At 38.4% G+C, this 17,305-nt stretch overlaps 1 protein-coding gene across 3 annotated transcripts in view; it reads right to left on the reverse strand.

Moving 5' to 3' along the window:
• Nucleotides 1-17,305, reverse strand: part of Cntrl (centriolin) — a 108,963-nt gene that overhangs the window by 44,687 nt on the left and 46,971 nt on the right. Inside the window, exons 11-14 of one of the 3 annotated variants that reach the window (XM_045151244.1) lie at nt 15,146-15,340; nt 9,863-10,016; nt 4,725-4,945; nt 1,513-1,689 (exon numbers count right to left, since the gene is read on the reverse strand). In XM_045151244.1, coding sequence (XP_045007179.1) covers nt 1,513-1,689; nt 4,725-4,945; nt 9,863-10,016; nt 15,146-15,340 — 747 coding nt within the window. Of the gene's footprint in view, nt 1-1,512; nt 1,690-4,724; nt 4,946-9,862; nt 10,017-12,264; nt 12,375-12,430; nt 12,627-15,145; nt 15,341-17,305 lie in introns of those variants that run through there. The other 2 variants (XM_045151256.1, XM_045151252.1) reach the window with 2 other exon arrangements.

Genomic DNA, 17,305 nt, shown 5'->3' on the forward strand with positions numbered 1-17,305 from the left:
AGACCCTACCTCAAAACAACAAGCAAACAAAAAAAGGATACAACCTGGATATTCACTGGGACCGAGTTGAGCTTCAGGGGAGAGAGAACACAGATTATGCAGACATCTGGTCATTATGTACACGAAAAATGCCCTGACTCAGCCTAGGTGGGAGGAAAACCAAGGTAGAGTCTTAACCCAGCTTTTTAGCAGGGAGCAAGGGAAGGTTAAGGTGGGCTTCTTGGGGAAAGATGCAGCCATTTGGCTAACAATTTAAAATTCTGGTTTTGTTTTTTTTTTTTTTTGGTTTTTCAAGGTAGGGTCTCACTCTGGTCCAGGCTGACCTGGAAATTAACTCTGTCATCTCAGGGTGGCCTTGAACTCATGGCAATCCTCCTACCTCTGCCTCCCGAGTGCTGGGATTAAAGGCGTGTGCCACCACGCCTGGCTAAAAATTCTGTTTTTAATCTGATAGAGAATTTATCACAGATGGCCTCTTCCACTTTCTACCTCTATCTATCTATCTATCTATCTATCTATCTATCTATCTATCTATCTATCTATTTTTTTGGTGTTTGAGGTAGGGTCTTATTGTACCCCAGGCTGGCCTTGAATTCACTATGCAGTCTCATGGTGGTCTCTACCTCTGCCTCTCAGGACTGGGATTAAAGGTATGTGTCACAATGCCCGGCTACCTTTGTCTTTTACTTTTCCCCACTCTTCTTTCTCCCCTTATGCCTGGAATTCTGGAGACACCTACAGCATTTTTCCTCTCTCCCCATCTCTAAATCACACTCACGCCTTCCTACCTCTATTCTTTTCACCCTTGTCCTTTCTTGTGGTCACATACTACTTGTTCTCCCAGCCTCAGCTGAAACATCCTTTCTAAAGGGGAGTGGAATCTTCCCTGACTACTGCCCTCCAGAACCCTGTTCCTTTCTCTCTTTCACCTACTTCTCCTGCTGGACTATCAACTCCTCAGGGCAATGACTATGCACTTGGCCCTCAATGGCCATTTAGTAGGTACCAATTGGACGACGTTTTCTTTAATTTACAAGTATAACAAATTCCTAGATATTTCAAACAATTGCAAAAGGAAGTTGCAAACTAAAACTTAACATCAACTTAAAAAGAAGTCTCTTGGGGCTGGAGAGATGGCTTAGTGGTTAAGGCGCTTACCTGCAAAGCCAAAGGATCCCAGTTCAGTTATCCAGGACCCACGTAAGCCAGATGCACAAGGGGCGCATGCATCTGGAGTTTGTTTGCATGTGTATTTAGTATTAAGATACATGTGAAGAGTGCTGGATGTGGTGGTTCACTCCTGGAACTCCAGCACTGGGAGGCTGAAGCAGAATGACTGCCAAGCTTGAAGCCAGCCTACACTAGCTACATAGAAAGTTTAGGGCCAGACTGGGCTGGAGAATGAGACCTTGTCTCAAAAAAATATACACGCACACAAAATTGGTATTACAGGAAATTGCTATTTTAATGCATGGGCTACTTAGTTTTTATATGGCATATGCTCCTACTTACCTGAGTATGCCTTCTGAGTTTTTCCAACTCTTCCTTGAGCTGGTTGGCTTCAGCATCTCTTAGTTTTAGCTGAGCCTCAAGCTCAGCTTCATAGGCACTGAGATCTCCTTGACTCTGCTGCAGAGTCGCATTCACCTCGTGCTGTTCCTGAAGGGCACTTTCTAGCTCTGCAAGCTCCTGGAAGGATAAAGTGTGTTTAATTGCAGAATCATGAATGACTGTGCTACTTAAGCATCTGGAAGTCATCACAACTAACTGGAGTACCAAATGGATGGCCAGAATTTGCTGCTTGACACAGAATGTTTTCATTAGCAACATGATGAAACCTCATAACGTATGCATAACGTAGGTGTAATACAAACTCCTGAGTAAACTTCACCTGAAAAGTCACAAAGCTACTAACATGTTGCTTTCTAAAGTAACTACTGTGTAAAATAAATCTGAAAAGGGACTATGGAGATGGCTTAGGAGCTAAAGGCACTTTCTTGCAGAGCCTGCCAGCAAGCTAGATGCAAAAGGTGGTATATGTGTCTGTAGTTCTTTTGCAGGGCCAAAAGCCCCTGGCATGGCCTGCCTCTCACTCTCAAATAAATAAATATTCAAACAGGGCTTGGGAGATGGCTCAGTAGTTAAAGGTGCTTGCCTGTACAGCCTGACGTCTGGGTTTGATGTCCTCAGTACCCATGTAAAGCCAGATGCACAAAGTGGGGCACGAATCAAGTTTGTTTGCAGTGCCAAGAGGCCCTGGCATGCTCATCCTCTCTCTTGCTCTGTCTGCCCATTTGTCTTTCTCAAAAAAATAAATTAAAATATTAAAAATACATAAATATATAAATAAAATGAATTGGAAAACATATGATAACGACAGGATTAAAAAATTTTCAAAAAAGAATAAAATTTCAAACCTGTTTTCCATCAGAAATTGAACTTTATATTTTCACAGTCACTGATTTATTGCATCTTTGAAACTGTTTTATAGATTAAGTAGAGAATGACTATATAAGTTCTAACTCATTTTAGTCCATATATTAAATGTTATAGCTTGTACCTATTCACTTGCAATCCTGAAGACTCTATCAAACTACTCTGAATTAAAGACTACTTGGTACTGGAATCATTTAGGCTACTAGTATGAGATCCAGATACTACATATATCCAACACAGGAATAATATCAAGACAATATACAGAACTCTTGAAAATTATTAAGTATAAAAGAGAATTCATTAAGACATGAGTGGCAAATAAGAAACAAAAGGCATCTACCCTCTCCAGTAGTCAGGGAAAAGAAGTTAAGATAAGGTACTACTTTTATGGAGCACAGAGGAGCAAATTCAATGCACAATAAATAAGCAGGCAAGTACAGAATGTGGGACAGTCTATTGTATTACCAACATGGACTACGGCCCCTCCCACAGACACACTAGGAAAGACATTCATAGGGTAGCTGAGAAAAAGAGTATGACTCAGATCTTAGGTGACACTAGAGAATTACTCTTAGTTTTCCTAGCTATAACAATGGTACTGTAGTGAGGCAGAAATCTAATTTGAAGAGATATGTGCTAAAAGAATAAGATTATGATATTTGCAACTTTCCAATGAACGGGAACTAAAAGGTGTGTACTTACAGAAAAAAACAAAATCCAGGCATGGTGGCACACACCTTTAATCTCAGCACTTGGGAGGCAGAGGTAGGAGACTACATAAAGAATTCAGGATCAGCCTGGACTAAGGTGAGATTCTACCTCAAAAGAATTTTTTTTTTTAAGTAAAGAATTAAATCTAAGAGTGTTCAGAGATGTTCACTGAACTATTCTTTCAAATTTCCTATAAATGTGAAATTTTACATAAAACAAAGATAGAAAAAGATGCTCTTTAAAGCTCAGCAGATTGGCAGATTTATTTCTTAAGCCAGGTTGTGAATGGCATTAAACATATTTTTGACACTTTTATAAGATAAAATATGTCAAACCACTAAAATAGAGTAAGTGAAATCCCCAAATGAATGGGCAACAAATCAGGTATGGAAAACTGTAATTTAATACAATGTGGCTATCAAAGTTATCAAATAACAGTAAGATAAATTACATTGTTCTTATAATTCTGCTGCACAAATAAAACGCAATCACTTCATATAGCATTTTGAACAGCAGATATAATTTTATGACCATTAGTTATTTGGCAACACTATCTTTTTTTAAAAATTTTTATTTATTTGAAAGAGAGAGAGAGACAGAAATAGGCAGGTAGAGAGAGAGCGAATGGGTATGGGTGTACCAGGGCCTCCTGCCACAAACTCCAGATATGTGCACTCCCTTGTGCATCTGGCTTACGTGGGTCCTGGGGAGTTCAACCGGGATCCTTTGGTTTTGTAGGCAAGTGCCTTAACCGCTAAGCCATCTCTCTAGCCCAACAGTATCTTTGAATGATTAAAATAATCTTCCCTTCCCAAGTAAAGGTAAAATAATTATTCCAAATGTAACACTGCTAAAAAAGGAGAAAAAAATCTCCAGCTCAACAGTTAAAAATGCTTGCTTACACGTCTCTGACAATCTGACTTATAAAGCAAGCAATATTTAATATGGAACAAATATTTCTTTATTTGTACATGCAACATGGAAAAGGTAGACATAGATTATTTGATGTTCATTCTTTTTGTGACTTTTTTGAAATTTCAAACAATTCTTTGGATTAAGTAGAGTATGCATTATGCATGATTTCTCAAATTTACTTTTAAAATCTTTAAAAATTAGTATAAAAAATGAAATGCATAGAAAATGTTTGCTAAGTTGGTGGCCAGAAAACTCCAAATAAGTCAAAAGAAAAACGCTTAAGAATGTAGAATTTATATAAGCACAAAGTATGTACAGAAGATCTATTTCTACTAATAAATATTAAAACTAAAAAAAAAAAAAATGTTTGCTTACAAAGCCTGCCTGCCCAGGTTCAATTTCCCAGTCACTCACGTGAAGCCTGAGGCAAAAAGTGATGTGTCTAGTCCTCCAGTGTGTAACAGCAAGAGACCTTGGTGCACCCATACACATGTACATACAAATGAATAAAAAATATATACATATATAAAATTTAAAGGACAAACACAGCAAATAGCCACTAATACTTTTTACAACTTACAATTGCACTGTTTTTTTCAACTAATGAAATTTGAACATAGTTTACTTCTGAACTAAAGCTGGCAGGAAGAAACAAATTTTACCTTTCTCATATTTTCTGCATCCATGGCAACTATTTCTAGCTCATCTCTCTCCTGCTTGACTTCTGTTAATCTCTGGAGCAATGTCTCTTTCTCATCCTGTAGCTTCCTGCACTCATTCTGGGCCTGAGTTGCCTGGCCTTTGATGGTCCCCAGGTACTCTTGCAACCCACTGATGACACCTTCTAAATCCGCCTTCAGAGCTTCATTCGCTGCTATCTGGCCTATGTAAGACAGAAAGAGAGAATCAATGTTTGAACACTGTCTGTCTACTTAGCAATTTGTTATTAGCACAATGTGAAATTCTAAATTTACAGTTATATCTTGTCTTATTCTATTTCAAGATACAATTTATTCCTATTTTCTATGGTACAGGAGTGTTAAGTAGTAATAATATAGGCACATTTATGAGAAATACAGAATGCCCGATTCATTCTATTAAAAAAAAAAAAAACTAATTTCCAGTTTTGGTTAAGATGGTAATGTTAGGAATCATGACAAAGCAGCCTAGGGGAGAAAAAGAAAGAAAAAAAAAAAAACAGGAAAATACACTCTTCTACTAAAAAGTGAAGATGTGTAAGAAATTATCAACCACAGCAGAAAAGTAGGAGAGATCCAGTGTGTTTGTGTCTAGAGACCACAGAAGCAGGCAAAAGCGGCTCCAGCAGTGGTAGCTCCAGGTCCATGTGGCTGCTGACTCCAGGCTTGGCCTAAGCTTCAGGAAAAGCCAGGTGAGGGGAGATCAAGTTATTATTTGAAGATGATATGATTCTATACATAAAGGACCCTAAAGACTCTACCAGCAAATTGTTAGAACTAGTAAACACTTATAGCTAAGTAGCAGGATTCAAAATAAACACACATAAATTAGTAGTCTTCCTATATGTTAACAACAAACACACAGAGGATGAAATCAGAGAATCACTCCCATTCACAACTGCATCAAAATAAATAAAGTACCTTGGAATAAACCTAACTAAGGAAGTGAAGGATGGAAAGACATCTCTTGTTCTTGGACTGGAAGAATCAATATTGTGAAAATTGCAACCTTACCAAAAGCAATCTACACATTTAATGCAATCCCCATCAAAATTCCGATGGCATTCTTCATGGAAATATAAAGAACAATCCAAAAATTCATTTGGAAGCACAAAAATCCCTCGAATACTTAAAACAATTTTGAACAACAAAAATAAGGCCAGTGGCGTCACCATACCTGATTTTCACCTGTATTACAGAGCCACAGTAACAAATACAGCATGGTACTGACACAGAAACAGACACAGATCAATGGAACGGAATAGAGGACCCAGATGTAAGTCTAGGTAGCTATAAACACCTGATCTTTCACAAAAATGCCAAAAATACTCATTGGAGAAAAGGCAGTTTCTTCAACAAATGGTGCTAGGAAAACTGGATGTATATCTGTAGAAGGATGAAAGTAGATCCTTATCTCCCTCCATGCACAAGAATTAAGTCCAAAATGGATCAAACACCTTAATATCAGACCTGAAACTTTGAAACTGCTAGAGGAAAAAGTAGGCAGAACCCTTCAACATATTGGTCTTGGCAAAGACTTTCTGAATTTAACTCCAATGGCTCAGGACATAAAACCACACTGGGACCTCATGAAATTACAAAGCTTTTGTACAGCAAAGAACACTGTGAATAGAGCAAGGAGGCAATCTACGGAATGGGAGAAGATCTTTGCCAGCTATACATCTGACAGAGAATTAATACCCAAAATATACAAAGAACTCAAAAAACTAAATAATCAGAAATCAACCAACCCAATTAAAAAATGGGCTATGGAGCTGGAGAGATGGCTTAGCGGTTAAGCGCTTGCCTCTGAAGCCTAAGGATGCTGGCTCAAGGCTCGATTCCCCAGGACCCACATTAGCCAGATGCACAATGGGGCACACCCATCTGGAGTTTGTTTGCAGTGGCTAGATGCCCTGGCGTGCCTGCCTTTCTCTCTCTCTCTCTCTCTCTCTCTCTCTCTCTCTCTCTCTCTCTGTCACTCTCTAATAAATAAATAAAGATAAACAAAAAAAAACTTTTAATGGGCTATGGAACTAAATAGAGAGTTGTCAAAAGAAGAAATACATACAGATGGAATATAAACACCTAAAAACATGTTACATCTCTCTAGCCATCAGGGAATTGCAGATTAAAACTACACTGAGATTCCATCTCATTCCTGGTCCAGCCATTGTAGAAATCAGTGTCGAGGTTCCTGAGACAGGTGAAAATAGATTTACCATATAACCCAGTTACCTATACCACTCTTAGGCATATATCCTAAGGATTCATCTCACTCCCTTAGAGATACTTGCTCAATTATGTGAGGAAGAAAATACATAATAGGAAAAAAAACATAATAGGAAGAAAAGATCCAGCCATTCTGTTCACAATAGGTAGGAAATGGAATCAACCTACACGTCCCTAAACTGATGAGTGGATAACGAAGATGTGGTACATTCATACAATGGATTCCTACTCAGTGGTACAAAAAAAAAAACAATGAAATTTTCAGAAAAATGGATGGATCTGGAAAGGATTATACTTAGTGAGGTAACCCAGGCCCAGAAAGCCAAACGTCACATATTCTCTCTTATATATGGATCCTAGCTACAGATAATTGGACTTCTATGGAGTAGGAATAAAACTCAGTAGCAGAGGCCAGTAAGCTAGAAAGGGGATATAAAGGGAATAGAAAGGGAAGGAAGGGTGTGTGTGTGTGGGGGGGGGACTTAATAGGATAGCACTGTATATATGTAAGTAAAAGAACAGATTAATGGGGGTGAAAAGGCCTAAGTGAAGACAGGGGAAGAGACTCAGTAAAGGAAAGGTGGAGGGAGGGCTAATCAAAATCTAAGAGGATATAAATAAGTCACATGTCAAAATAAAAGAGAGCCGGGCGTGGTGGCGCATGCCTTTAATCCCAGCACTCGGGAGGCAGAGGTAGGAGGATCGCCATGAGTTCAAGGCCACCCTGAGACTCCATAGTGAATTCCAGGTCAGCCTGGGCTAGGGTGAGACCCTACCTCAAAAAAACAAAAACAAAAATAAATAAATAAATAAATAAATAAATAAATAAAAGAGAGACTGATTGAGATGGGGAGGGGATATGATGGAAAATGGAATTTCAAAGGGGAAAGTGGGGGGGGGAAGGCTATTACCATGGGATACTTTTTATAATCATGGAAAATGTTAATAAAAATTGAGAAAAGGTAAATTAAAAAAAGACAATCAGAAAAAAAAATAAGTCACATGGTAATCTACTATTTTGGACAATGGAACACTCAGAAGCCACAGACAGTTACTAGAACATTTTCAGTGCCAGGGATGCCCACAAAACATTACAGGCCAATGCCATCAGTACATGGTAAGACCCTATTGCTAAAGACTCCACATACTTAGGCTGCCAGATCACTAAGAAATCCTGCTGGAACTGAGCTGAAAACCTCCTCCATGTAGATCAGCTGAACGAAAGCTGGAAAAAGCTATCCTACATGCAGTTCAATGGGAGAGAGAAAAGTCACCAGTGGAGTTACTCAACAGTGGACACTACAAGTCTTAAATTTGGCCACTTGGCCAAATGAGCCAACAGATGCAAATAGTGGCATTTCTGTTATGGGGAAACCAACCTCTCTCTAATTGGACTGGAGGCCCACTCCATGGGAAGGAATACATCCCTGATACTGCTACTGATACCTACAACAGGGGTAGTCAGGAGCCCTAGGGGTATAATATCTGCTGGTATCTGGCTAGATGTATATACTATGCTCACCAAACTTCCCAGTAAGCGCTTCTCTTCATGTTCATACCCATATATTAATGCTACTCTTACTTTTGGCTAAAAAAGCTTCTCTTTTTTTTTTAAAAAAAAAAATTATTTATTTATTTATTTATTTGAGAGCGACACACACAGAGAGAAAGACAGACAGAGGGAGAGAGAGAGAATGGGCATGCCAGGGCTTCCAGCCTCTGCAAACAAACTCCAGACGTGTGCGCCCCCTTGTGCATCTGGCTAACGTGGGACCTGGGGAACCGAGCCTCGAACCAGGGTCCTTAGGCTTCACAGGCAAGTGCTTAACCACTAAGCCATCTCTCCAGCCCTAAAAAAGCTTCTCTTTTAAGATGGTTGTGATCTTGGGATGACTCAGAAGGCACCATGGTGCTGAGAAGTGACAGAGGAGTGCTCAGCACCAAATATCTCTATCACATCTTCCAAGGCTCAGGGTCCACTGTGGAAGTCATGGTAGAAAGAATGTAAGAGCCAAAGGAAGGGTAGGACTCCTTACAACGTGCTCCTCCAGACAGAAAATGGCCTGGCTATCCATGACCTCACAGTGCCTAACACTACCTACACAAGACCATCATAATAGGAAGAAAAGATCATGACATCAAAATAAAAAAGATTGAGTGAGAGGTGGAGGGGATACGAAGGAGAGTGGAGTTTCAAAGGGGAAACTGGGAGAAGTGAGGGAATTATCATGGGTTAATGTCTACAATTATGGAAGCTGTCAATAAAAAAGTACAAATAAATAAAAAAAAATTAAAAAAATTTAATTTCCATATAAAATAGTATATACTCATTAAAATTTGACTTATAAAAGTGTAACCTATATTTCTTTTTATACTTTTTTGTAGCTGAACATTGAATTTCCTGATGCCAGCAGGCTCCTGAGTCTTATGCCATTAGACAACCACATGACCAAGCTCATCATGATCACCTATTCATTTTTTACATACTGACCGCAGTGATCTAACTCACTAGGCATCAATGTAACATGCTATCATAATATAGAAATTTTTTAAATAAAAAAATTATTATATTTGTTTGAGAGAAAGAGGCAGATGGGGGGAGAGAATGGATGCACCAAGGCCTTCAGCAGCTGCAAATGAACTCCAGACACATGCACCATATGCATCTGGCTTACTGGGTCCTGGGGAATAAAATCTGGGTTCTGTGATTTTGCAGACAAGTGCCTTAACCACTAAGCCACTTAACCACTAAGTAAACTAGTAACTGAACTGTATTCAGGTAATATCCAGGTTAGTATCTGCCTGGGTACCATCATTTTGTTGTTGTTAATACTGAAACCATTTATCTTAAATTCCACTTAAATTCTTACCTTCAGTCAGCTGTTGTTCAAGATCCTTAATCTCTTCAGTCTCTTTAGCAATTCTAGAAAGTATTTCATCCAATCGGCCTTCCATTTGTTTGTATTGCTTGCTCATAATGTCAAGCTGTTGTTCTTTTCCCCTTTTCTGGGCCTTCATATGGGACTGAATTAAAAAAGAAAATCAATACAACTTCAAGTCCTTTAAGCTCTTAAAAGTAATAATCTCAGGGCTGGAGAGATTGCTTAGCGGTTAAGGCACATGCCTGCAAAACCTAAGGATGCAGGTTTGATTCTCCAGGTCCCATGTAAGCCAGATGCACATCACTGCATATGCATCTGGAGTTTGTCTATAGTGGCTAGAGGCCCTGGCATGCCCATTCTCTTTCACGCTCTCTCTCCCCTCTTCTCTCTGTCTCTAATAAATAAATAAATAAAAATAAAATTTTAATAAAAAAGTAATAATCTCAGCCGGGCATGGTGGTATATGCCTTTAATCCCAGCACTTGGGAGGCAGAGGTAGGAGGAACACTTTGAGGCCACCCTGAGACTACATAGTGAATTACACATCAGCCTGGACTAGAGTGAAACCCTACCTCAAAAAACAAACAAATAAACAAACAAAAAAAGTAATAATCTCTAACAACATTTTAAAAGGAAGGATAGGGGCTGGAGAGATGGCTTGGCAGTTAAGGCACTTACCTGCGAAGCCTAAGGACCCAGATTCAATTCCCTAGTAAACCAGATGCACAAGCTGGTACATGTACCAGGAGTTTGTTCTGCTTCTTTCTCTCTCTCCAAAATAAATAAATAAATAATATTAAAAAACAAACAGGGCTGGAGAGATGGCTTGGCAGTTAAGGCACTTACCTGTGAAGCCTAAGGACCCAGATTCAATTCCCTAGTAAACCAGATGCACAAGCTGGTACATGTACCAGGAGTTTGTTCTGCTTCTTTCTCTCTCTCCAAAATAAATAAATAAATAATATTAAAAAACAAACAGGGCTGGAGAGATGGCTTAGCGGTTAAGCACTTGCCTGTGAAGCCTAAGGACCCTGGTTCAAGGCTCTATTCCCCAGGAACCACATAAGCCAGATGCACAAGGGGGTGCAGGCATCTGGAGTTCATTTGTAGTGGCTAGAGACCCTGGTGTACCCATTCTCTCTCTCCCTCTGCCTCTTTCTCACTCTGTTTGTCACTCTCAAATAAATAAACAAAAAGTAAAAAACAAACAAACAAACAAACAAACAAACACCTGGGCTGGAGGGATAGCTTGGAGGTTAAGGTGCTTGCCTGCAAAGCCAAAGAACACAGGTTCAATTCCCCAGGACCCCTGTAAACCAGATGCACATGCATCTGGGGTTTTGTTTGCAGTGGCTGGAGACCCTGGCATGCCCTTCTCTCTGTATCTCTGAAATAAATAATTAAATTTAAAAGGAAGGGTAGCAAGTGTGGCAGCTGCATTTATTCTAAATCAGGACCTGTAATGTTTTCTCATAAGTAGTTTCCATTAAGACCTCAAGATAACATGATATGAGAATCACCTCCACTTTATGGAGGCTATGTGATTTTACCAAGGACCCAACTAGTAGGTGACATAGAAAAGTTTAGTATTATTTGCACAGCATTAAAATGTGTCTTTTAACAAAAGGTTTCCAGAATACCTATTATACTGGCATAACTAGAAAAGTATATTCCAAACTGTTATTGAGGAGTGGATATAGGTTGAAGGAGCACAGCCACTCTCATAACCCAACACTTATGGAGCTAGAGAGCCACTGACAACTGACAGGAAGGGATTATACTTCTCAGGTGTGCTGGAAAACAGAGAACTAATGACCCAGTCTAACCCTTCATTTTACAAATGACAAACCAGAGTATCTGGTACAGCACATGACTTTCTGTGGTCTCCCTAGGCAACTGTTCATACAGAGACAAAATAATTCCCCAAAGAAACTTCATCCTCCCACTCACCCCCTACCCCAATGACTAAATGTGCCCAAATGGATCAAAGAATAACAGGGAAAAAAATCAAGACAGAGAATTGTAATTTTCACTAGAACAACAAATGCCAAGGGTTTTCAAACCATTTAATTATTTTTAAGTTCCTCAATTTTAGATGCCTCCTTCTCTCAAATCCTAGAAAGAGAAGTGTCCACATTTTTGAAGAACAAGCTGCAAAGTGACTAGAAGGCTTTTATTTGACTACTAGAAAACTTGATGGGATTTTCAAATAAATCTTTTCCCTTCCACTCCAAAAATACCCATCTGAAATCAATCTCAGTGATTTTTCTTTTGAAATCTAGTACCTGCAAATAACAGCTTACATCTGGAGGAAACAGGATTTTCATGTCTCAAAAAAGAATTTTTTTTTTAAATTTAAAAAGACTATACTCGTATTTACATCAACAAACCTTAAAATTCACGGCGAAAATTTCCACTGAAATCTCTACATGCAGGACAAAACTCTGGTTCAAGATGTCAAGAATGTGTATTAAACACATGGGTGCAAGAGCACTTTGCGCGGTATCTCACCACCACGGTGCTCACAAGTGAGTTATTGTAAAAACAGGAACTTACATCTCTGGCTCCGCCTCCTTCCAAGTTCTTTGTACAGAGAGAGAAGACGATCATATCTTAACTTCCACTCAGTGCTGTTAGAACTAAGCCGTTGAGAATAGAAAAACTGCGGGCGGGACGCTTTCTAATCCTGTTTTCAAGTTCTTGTGCACTTCCCTCTCTGACAGCCACATTTTTGCAAATGCCTCAGTTAACTCCCAGCGCCTCAAACCACGTTCCTGGCTAAAAGTGACTGGCAGCCAACCCCTTCCAATCAGCAGCAATCACTGCTGGCGGCCCCACCCCTGAACTTTAAATCAAAACACAGGAAGCTCCCGAGGGCCAATCACGCCCTAAAGCTGCTGAGATCACTACGAGCTAATTCACTAGAGAACTGTTGATTTTTGTTTGTTTGTTTCCATGGGGGCGTTTCCTGATTGGAGAGCAGCTCATATCTTTATTATGCTTGCCCCTATAATATTTGTTCTTTGAAGAACAACAAACGAAATGCTTAGAAAAAAAAAAAACCTTACAAGTCTTCATTTCGAGGGAATTTTAAAATAATTTCTTTAGACTTTTAATCCCTTTGTGAGAGGGTAGTAGCTTAAGCAAGGGCCTCTGTCCCTTCTATCAGAGTGGTTTGAGTAAAATCATTTAGTTTTTGTAAGTCACATTTTCTTCCTCTGCAAATTGAAAAAGATAATTTCATCAGCCTCAGGCAGATGGCAAAGCTATAAGGTGCTTTACTGGCATATGTAAAACATCAGAATAGGGATACTGGGTACTAACTATATTTTCTGTGGGTACTAACTATATTTTCTGAATGCTCACCAATCAAGCTTTTACTTTCAATTCTATTTGCTACTGAGAAAGAGACTTCATAACTAGACAATACCTATCAGTTAAATAAAATCCATCTACATCTAAAGAAAAATATTCAGTAATTCCACTTTTTTCTTTCTCTTTTGCTAAAAGGCTCACATTTTGTAGCCTAAAATGGATTGCCTGAGACTACCATACAACAACTTCCAATTAGAAGACCGGGTGAACAATCAGAACAGACCCCCCTGGAGCCAGGCTGGGGGAGTTTTAGTAAGGCCAAGAAAGAAGGCAGCTGGATTGCATGCTTCATCCCCACTCAGACTGATTTTGGAAACCATTCCTAGGAGCTCATTTAGCCCCCTTCTGTGTATACTTCTTTATAGAAACACAGTGAAATTAAAATCCCATTCAAGAATGTTATTGTTTGTTAAAAGCAAGCACACAAGCCAGATTCTAATAAGATTTGGCATTGTAGCACATAGCTTTGGGTAGGGTCCCTGCAGGCTGGTTCCTTCTTGCTTCCCAGATGCAAGCATTCATCAACAAAAGAGGGACATAGACACAAGTAGGATATAGTTTCTGTCCCCAGGGGCTGGCTTTCCATACATGGCAATTTTTGAACACATAAATGTTAAAAAGCAATATACTATAAACTATGTTTACACAGCACAGTACTTAAGTTCTCACATTTTTGGTCTGCAAAGATTGGTCAGTGGTGAAAGGCAATTACTTGCAAAGCCTAACTTCCAGTGCCCATGTAAAGCCAGATGCACAAAGTGGTTAATAAGTCTAGAGTTTGTTTGCAGTGGCAGAAGACCCTGGTGTACCCATACTCTCTCTCTTAAATAAATATATTTACTTGAAAAAGAGATCTCTGATTTTTCATTTAACAAAAATTCTTTAAAAGAATCAGGACTTTTATTTGATGTGTTTAGAATTCTATGCCTTAGGCTTTTATAAGGAAAGTGCTTATATCTATAGCAATAAGGCTATCCTTTATTAACATATATGTATGTGTACTCTCAGTTTTTAACTAGTAATTTACTTTTCAAGTACTTAAGGCAATTATACTTTATTATCCTTGTCACATTAAATGCTGTTTCCTGTTAATCCAGAGATCTTAGTCTTTTAAAATATATAACTTTATAATTCAAATTTTACCAGGAAAACACAAAAAATACTTTTTACTTATTTTAGACATACTAGCTAAAATATAAGCCATTAGTAAGATTTCCTAGGGTACTGACTGACAGAGACAAGAACTTGATCTGACTAAATATGACCACAACTTAGGAAGACATATTACTATGAAATGTTTGATTTCTAAGGACAAAAAAATAGAAATGGCAAATAATTTTAGTGTAATATTTGCATATAGAAGCAAAGAGGTATGCCAGGCATGATGGCACATGCCTTTAATCCAAGCACTTGGGAGGCAGAGGTAAGAGGATTGCCTTGAGTTAGAGACCACCCTGAGACTACATAGGACTAGAGCAAAACCCAACCTTGGAAAAAAAGCAAAAACAAAAACAAAAAAGGAGTTAAGAGGTAGGAAAAGGCTTCTGAACCCTATTGAGCTAGCTCTTTCTCTTAAGAAGGAAAGGAGAAAGAAGTCTAGTGGGTATCTTACAGCAAGTTTCTCTTATTCTGAAATACAATGAATCTCAACCCCTTAAACTTTAAGAAGAGTACTACTAAAAGCTACCTCCTTCAAACTGTAAGTGGTTTTGTTTTGCACATATGTACACATATGCATGCGCAACTACACGCATACATCTATGTTGCTTAAATTTGTGCACCAAACGGAGACTTTTGGAAAGGATTTTCTTGTTAAAAATGATGAGGCATGTACTACCTTGACAGAGTAATGGCTTAGTTTTCATAGAACAAGTCAAAATTTCTTAATTTACTTACATGTCTTGGGTCTTTGGAATCCAGACTCTCTATGGATACTTGCAGGTTCTTGACTTCCGCCTGCTTTTCAGCAATGTCTTGCTTTTGCTTTTCCATCTGCATTTCTAGATCCAGAGCTTCCTGGCGTAACTTATTAAGAAGCTGTATTCTACTACTCAATTGCTTGAAAAGAAGGTCTTTCTCTGCTTCTGAAATCTAACCCTCCCCACACATTAACACATAATTAACAAAGGACAGCAAGGATGATTTATAAAGTCAATGCCTATAATGTTAAAAAATTTTCTTTGTTTTATGTCTGGTTTACAATAAAAGTAAAATGTGAAAATTATCTAAGTATTCCAGACATAGTTTATAGTTTTATGCTAATTATATTCAGAAAACATTATTTTTATAAAAGTTATAAAACCTAATCACAACTACAAAGAAAGCTGTCACTCCAGTACAAGAAACTTATAAAATACCAATCATATTAGTAAGAATAATTAACTATGTTGCATATACTATATGCCAAGGCACTCTGCTAAACTCTTCATATACTTTAATCCTCAAAATATATAAGGTAGAAAGTATACTTACCACAATTTTATAGGTAGGAAAACTAAATTATGAAAAATTGAGATATGTTGCCCAAAGTCATATTAGGAGATTACAGAACCAACATTCTGACTTCAGACTATTTTACTAGCTACTATCCTATAGCTTCCTAATTAATTTAAATGTGAAGAGAGTCTAATAGTAAATTCTGAGTACTGATGTAATAACTCATGTGTTACCTCTAACAATTTTTAACATTGAACAAATGTAGAAATGTTTCTAAAAGTGTAGGGCTGGGTGTGGTATATCACACCTGTAATTCCAGCACTTGGGGAATATGAGCTGGAGCTCAAGACTGTCCTCAACTATATAGCAAGCTTGCAACCAGTATGAGCTAAATGAGACCCTATCTCAAAATAAGAGATAAACAATGTGTGTATAAAAGTGTGAAAAAGGTGTAGATGAAAGTTTAGAATGAAGCTAAAATATTGAGGATGATATATAATTCCCCATAATTACAATATCTTTGTAATTAGGAAAAAAATAAGAATTTACCTGGCAAGATCATTGTAATACAGAATTATAAAGTATAGAAAGCCTTTATTAAATTGGATTTTCAAATATTTATTTGGTTGAGACAGTCTCATTCTGTACCCTTCAGCTCTTGGCAATTCTCCTGCTCAGCCTCTTGGGTGCTGAAATTAGAGGCAAGGGCTGCCCATACCCAGTGAGACTTTCATTTTATTGATAAGAACCAGGCTGAAACTTACCTTCATTCCTAGGTAAATGAAATAAGTGAACAGTAAAGACAAACTTAGGCTTATTTTACCCGTTAAAAACACACACACACACACAAAACTTTTCCTAAGCTGGAGAGATGGCTTAGTGGTTAAGGCATTTGCCTGCAAAGCCAAAGGACTCAGGTTCGATTCCCATGTTAGGCAGATGCACAAGGGGGTGCATGCATCTGGAGTTTGTTTGCAGTGGCTGGAGGCCCTGGCGCGCCCATTCTCTCTCTCTCTCTCTCTCTCTCTCTCTTACTCTTGCTCTGTCAAATAAATAAATAAAAATATTTAAAAAACTTTCCCTCAAAAATAAACATCTATTACCAGTCTCTTTGTAAAGCTTTATTCAGCGCTTTTATAAAACTTTCTTATTTGACTATTAAAATCATCCTCACAGCTCCTTCATTTAGAAGCTGTAATTTCCCAATGTGACTTAGAATCAGTTGCTTTCTCTTCACAGCCACCTCCATCTTACTGGTTAACTGAACAAATCATTATTTATCTCTTGCCTGGTCTGAACCCAGCCTCCTAAGACATGCACAAATCTCCATGCTGTCCATCTCCCTTACCCATTTGACTCTTTTATAAAAGTATTTTTATTTATTTATTTGAGAGACAGAAAGGGAGAGAGAGAATGTATGGGCACATCAGGGTCTCTTGCCACTGGGGAATGAACTCCAGATACATGTAACCACTTTGTACATCTGGCTTTAAGTGCGTGCTAGGAAATCATATACAGGCCAACAGGCTTTGCAAACAAGCACCTTTAACTACTGAGCCATCTCTCCAGCCCCTCTTTGATTCTTAATCAGTAGCCAAAGCAATTTTATATAAGGACAAA

The sequence above is a fragment of the Jaculus jaculus genome, chromosome 1 (genome assembly GCF_020740685.1).
Source record: "Jaculus jaculus isolate mJacJac1 chromosome 1, mJacJac1.mat.Y.cur, whole genome shotgun sequence".
Lineage (NCBI taxonomy): Eukaryota > Metazoa > Chordata > Mammalia > Rodentia > Dipodidae > Jaculus > Jaculus jaculus.